The following is a 5,113-nucleotide window of genomic DNA, read 5'->3' as shown; positions in this document are numbered from 1 at the left end:
ATTAAAATTTAAAGTAATAATTTGTAAATCATCTGTGTCCTGCATTACATCAAAAACAATACAGCAGCACATTATTTGACGTGATGCCTCATCAATTTTATTCTTTGTTCAGAATAATTACTGCAACATATTCCAAAAAAAGTTGGCGGTTGAATTTGAGGGCCAGTCATGAGGTAAAACAGTGAAATGATGATTTCATTTGACAAAATCAGAAAAAGTTGGGATGGTATGTAAAATCAAAATTAAAATTAAAAGTAATGATTTGTAAATCATCTGTGTCCTGTATTACATCAAAAACAATACAGCAGCACATTATTTGACGTGATACCTCATCAATTTTTTTTTAAAACAATGTTCTTCAAAGAAAGATAGGAAGGGATTTGGCTATGTCACCATCTATGGTGCATAACATGTGTCAGGCACTACAATGCGTAGTTACATCCATAAATGCCACCTAAAACTGTACTGTGTCAAAAGGAAGTCCTATGTCAACAGTGTCCAGAAGCACAGTTGACTGCTTTGGGCTCAGAAGTGTCTGGAATGGATCATCACACAGTGGAAATGTATACTGTGGTCAGATGAATCAGTATTTCAGGTCTTTTTTGGAAGGAATGGATGCCATAGGTTCCGGACCAAAGATGAAAAGCACCATCCAGACTGTTCCCAGCAACAAGTCCAAAAGCCGGAGTCTGTCAGGGTCTGAGGTTGTGTCAGGATCCCTGACAAAGGTAACTTAGACTTCTGTGATGGCTCCATTAATGCTAAAAAGTATATAAAGATCTTGGAGCAACATATGCTTCCTTCAAGGCGACATCTTTTCCAGGGGTGTCCATGCTTATTTCAACAAGACAATGCAAAACCTCAGTGCACAGGCCTGGCTGTAGAGGAAAAGGGTGTGAGTGCTGGACTGGCCTGACTGCAGTCCCACCAATATTATACAAAATTTATGCATTTTGAAATGCAAATTGTGTCAACAAAGATCCAGGACTGTTGCGCACCTTAAGACTATTTTGCCAGGAGGAATGGGACAAAATTACACTTGACACACTTAAAGAGCAAATGATCTCAATCCCTAAATCTCTTTTAACGGTTGTGAAAAGGAACGGCAGCATCACACTGTGGAAAATGCTTTACTGTCCAAATGTGTTGCAGGCATCAGAACTGAAGTGTTTATTTTGAACAAAGAATAAAACCGATGAGGTATCACATCAAATAATGTGCTGCTGTATTGTTTTCAATGTAATACAGATTGATTTTACAACTTTTTCTGATTTGCGGTTGTATGCTAGATCTTATAATAACGTTGCTTTCTTTATTTAGATATAAGAATTAAATTCCTAAAATCTGAACACAACTTTAAAAGTGGAATTTTTTGACTGCACATGCTTTTGTGGATATATTTGGCTCACATCAGCTGATTTTGAATAGCACACTGACACTGTCTGAATATTTTAGGTTCTAAACCACAACTCCATTCTTGTTTCATTGATTGTACTCCAGGTTTACTAACACCTGACTCCAGGTGACCTTTAGTGACATTGGAAGCCTGCTGTTGTCATTACTTTTTCCACCATCACTTTGTATATTTAATGAGTGTGTTCAATGAAGAAATGAAAGATCATGACTGTTTGTGATTTATCGGCTTAGAGATATTGTGTTTGTTGATATCTGTGACTTTGGTGAAGATTAGATTACATTTCATGAGCAGTTTATGCAGAAAACCAGGAAATTGCAAACAGTGTAATTACTTTTTCTTGAAACTGTATTCACTGTGTCTTGCTGCTTTTTATGATAGCAGGCTTTCTACCCACCTTCCAGTGTGGCCATTCAAAAAAGCTGTACTCCCCCTGTCCTCACCCCCACCTGACACAAGCATGTAAATCACACACTGCGAGTACCTGGGCTCCCAGGTGTCCCAGGGCCTGGCAGGGGGACTCTCTTGTTGGAGGCAGGCTGCGGGGGGGTCTGTGGGCCTCCTTGTCTCTTTATCTGTGCCACTACAGGCTTGGGGGAAACTGGAGGCTTTGGTTTCCTCACTGGACCTCCTTCACTGCCCACTGGAGCTTCTTGGTCCATACTGTCTCTGTGAGGTGGTGCTGTAGCCATTTGCGGTTGAGATTGATGAGGTTGCGGCTGCTCTGTCACTCCAGCATCAGAAACAGGGCGACGTTTCACTGTGGCAGTACCATTCTGGTAAGGTACTGGCTGCGTGGTGTTTGCTGTCCCAGCGCCTGCAGGCTCACCGTTGGCTGTGGCCAGGTCTGCGTAGGTCTCAGGCTCCTTGTCACGACTCTTGGGCCGTCGTTTGACAGTGGACGATTCCTGGAGGATGAAGTCGGAGCCATTGGGGTAGGGTTTGGAGGTGTGGGGCCGGCGCTTGAAGTTCGCTGTGGTTTCGACCCTGGAGACATCATCCTGCGAATAACCACCATCCCCCTGCGGACCCTCGCTGTCACCCTGCAGACAGACACAAAATACACACTAACGGAAAAATTCATACATTCATGACAAGAGGTCATTTTTGCACAAACAGTCAAAAAACATTGACAAAGATAAATGGATAGCACAAAGCTTACAGAACAAAGGTTTCACATTAGCTTACTACAAAAGGGCACATTTAACTTTAGCACGTTACAAGGCATACATACATACAGTAGATACTTATATAGATAGACATAGATAGTATAGATAGTCAAACTACCTTCACATTACCAGCTGAAGTCACTCAAATCCAATTTTTGGATGAGTGACTCAGATTTGATCTTTTGCGCAAACCAAATCTGATTTTTTTCCATATGAGATCATTGCACATGTGGTCCTACATCTGATTCACATCCAATCTCTGACCATGTGACTGCTGTGAGAATGGTCAAATTGGAATTTATTTCTTAATGTCTCACTCCTCTGCGCATGCACATATCACCTGTCACTGTCACTCAGTGTAAGCCCCTCATAGAGTGGTAAAAATAAACATGGGGGAGACCAACAACAGTGACGGGGGTCAGTGGAGAGACAAGGACATTTCACACTTGATAAACATTTATGGAGAAGCTTCTGTTCAAGCCAAACTAGAGGGAACATATTGTAAATGAGCAATTTTTGAGGGAATTGTGTGATTTGATTGTCTGACTAATAATGTTAGCCTTGTACACACTCATACATGTGGCAGTTTAAGACCTCAGCGGTGTTCAAATCGGAGCTCGATACATACATTAATGTGAACCATCAGCACAAAAATATCAGATCTGACATAAAAATCAAAATTGAGCATGAAGTCCTGTAATGTGAATGTAGCCACAGACAGATTGATAGATAAACATATATATAGATAGCTACCTGTCCTTCTTCTCCTCGACCCTGGCGGCGGATGGTCAAGCTTCCTTCCTCTGCAAATGGTAGGTTCTCCGATGAACTGCCACTGCCTCCCGTGCTGGGGTCAGGTGAAGATGGAGGATTGGGTGAGAAGGAATTTATAGCAGATGGGGAGGTTTCTGGCTGGGTAGAAGGACAGGGGAAAGTGTAGGGAGTTGGCTGGTCACGCCGAGCAGCTGCTACCAGCTCGGTGACAGGGCCACTGATGGTCCGCCGTCGGTTCACCACCTCGCCGTCCAGGCCAATGGCATCACGGGTTTTTCCCACCTGTACACACACAACAGTGTCACTGGTTGATCATGTTATAGCTCTTTAATCACCTAAATTAATGTGGAAACTTGACACTTTACAGACTATATACAGAACATATATAAATGTGTGAATATTCCGAATATAATGTGTGGATATTTACAATGACTCATACAGACAAAGTGTATTCTAAAATACCTGCAGGTAATTCTTCTGCAGTGCCATGCCTTTGGGTCCACCCCCTATTGAAGACATTTCCAACATAGCAGCGATGCTTCTAACACTACCCATGCTGCTCGTCTCCACAGCACCTGTTTCCACGGACACCCCCAGGTCACTGGCCCGTCTCTGTTGGTGATAAGGCACATCCAGCATGCCCCCTGTGGTGGTGAGCGTATGCTGCTGTGCGTTGGCATCTGTCAGGTTGGAGTTGGAACTGGAAATGGCAGAGCTGGAGCGTTTGGGAGGTGGTGGGGGTGGGCCTTTTTTCTTCTGACGCAGAGCGAAGGACTGCGTCTGACTGCGACTGGTATTCTTTTCCTGGTTGCGGACAGAGTGGCTGCGGCTGACACGATGGGTCACTGTGGCATATTTACCTCCTTCCCCTTTGACAACGGCTGAGACCTGACCTCCTGCTACCTCTGCTTCTCCTCCTCCTCCTCCTCCTCCTCCTCCTGCTCCCCCTGCCCTCTGATCACACTCCCCATCGGATATGGCATATCGGTGAAGGGTGTGGGCATGTTTCTTCTGGAGTGCCGTGGGGTCTGCTCCTTCTCCCTCAGCCAGCTCAGCCAGCTCAGCCTCTGGTGGGAGACAGAGGAGTGGGACCTGTGATTGTTGGCTTTCCCTGACCTCCATCACCTGCATCTGTGGATGGTGTTGAGGGTGTGCCTGGTGTTGTAGCTGGACTTGAGGCTGCGCCTGCTGCTGGGGCTGAAGCTGGGTACATGGAGCTCCGCGGTGGGTGGGAGACTGAGGAGGGTGGGGGTGGGAGCGTGGCGACTGAGGTCTCTCCCCCTGAAAAAAGTGGGGGGATGGCTTTGTTTTGGCTGGTGGGGAAGCTGTGCTCTGGGCAGAGGAGGTGGAGGAAGAAGATGAGGTTCTAGTCTTTGTAGGGGTGTGAGGAGGTGTGTAGGGAGGAGCAGGCTGAGAGTGGGAGTGACGGTGTTTGCCTTGAGAGGAGACACCGCCTCTGTGGGAGGACGTGCTTCCCTGGCTGCTCTGCTGTCTCATAGTCCGCGCCTCCTTCTTGGGTGGCCCAGCACCTCCTCCTCCTGTCATCACCTCATCATGGTCTTTGCTGAGGGTACGAGTTCGCTGAGCTTTGATCTCCTGACCTGGCTGGGTCATGGCACTCTGTAGCTCCGTGCTCAACTCGCTGTCCTGGAAGGTGCTCATCTTTGGAGACATGACCTCTGGAGAGAGAAAGAAACTCTTCACATTAATAAGAAGATTATTAAGACTGGATGTAATGGCTGGCCAATTAAAGAAA

General features: G+C 45.7%; 1 protein-coding gene across 6 annotated transcripts in view; it reads right to left on the bottom strand.

The window, feature by feature from the left end:
• Positions 1 to 5,113, bottom strand: part of caskin1 (CASK interacting protein 1) — a 100,249-nt gene that overhangs the window by 4,000 nt on the left and 91,136 nt on the right. For 5 of the 6 annotated variants that reach the window (XM_020613248.1, XM_020613251.1, XM_020613250.1 and 2 more), the window contains 3 exons: positions 3,820 to 5,036; positions 3,337 to 3,639; positions 1,899 to 2,481 (listed from right to left, as the gene is read on the bottom strand). In XM_020613248.1, coding sequence (XP_020468904.1) covers positions 1,899 to 2,481; positions 3,337 to 3,639; positions 3,820 to 5,036 — 2,103 coding nt within the window. The remainder of the gene's footprint in view (positions 1 to 1,898; positions 2,482 to 3,336; positions 3,640 to 3,819; positions 5,037 to 5,113) is intronic. The other variant, XM_020613249.1, reaches the window with a different exon arrangement.

The sequence above is a fragment of the Monopterus albus genome, unplaced genomic scaffold (genome assembly GCF_001952655.1).
Source record: "Monopterus albus unplaced genomic scaffold, M_albus_1.0 scaffold131.1, whole genome shotgun sequence".
NCBI classification, from domain to species: Eukaryota; Metazoa; Chordata; class Actinopteri; order Synbranchiformes; family Synbranchidae; genus Monopterus; species Monopterus albus.
Note: the sequence above shows the minus strand (reverse complement) of the source record. Positions and strands in the feature narration are given on the sequence as shown.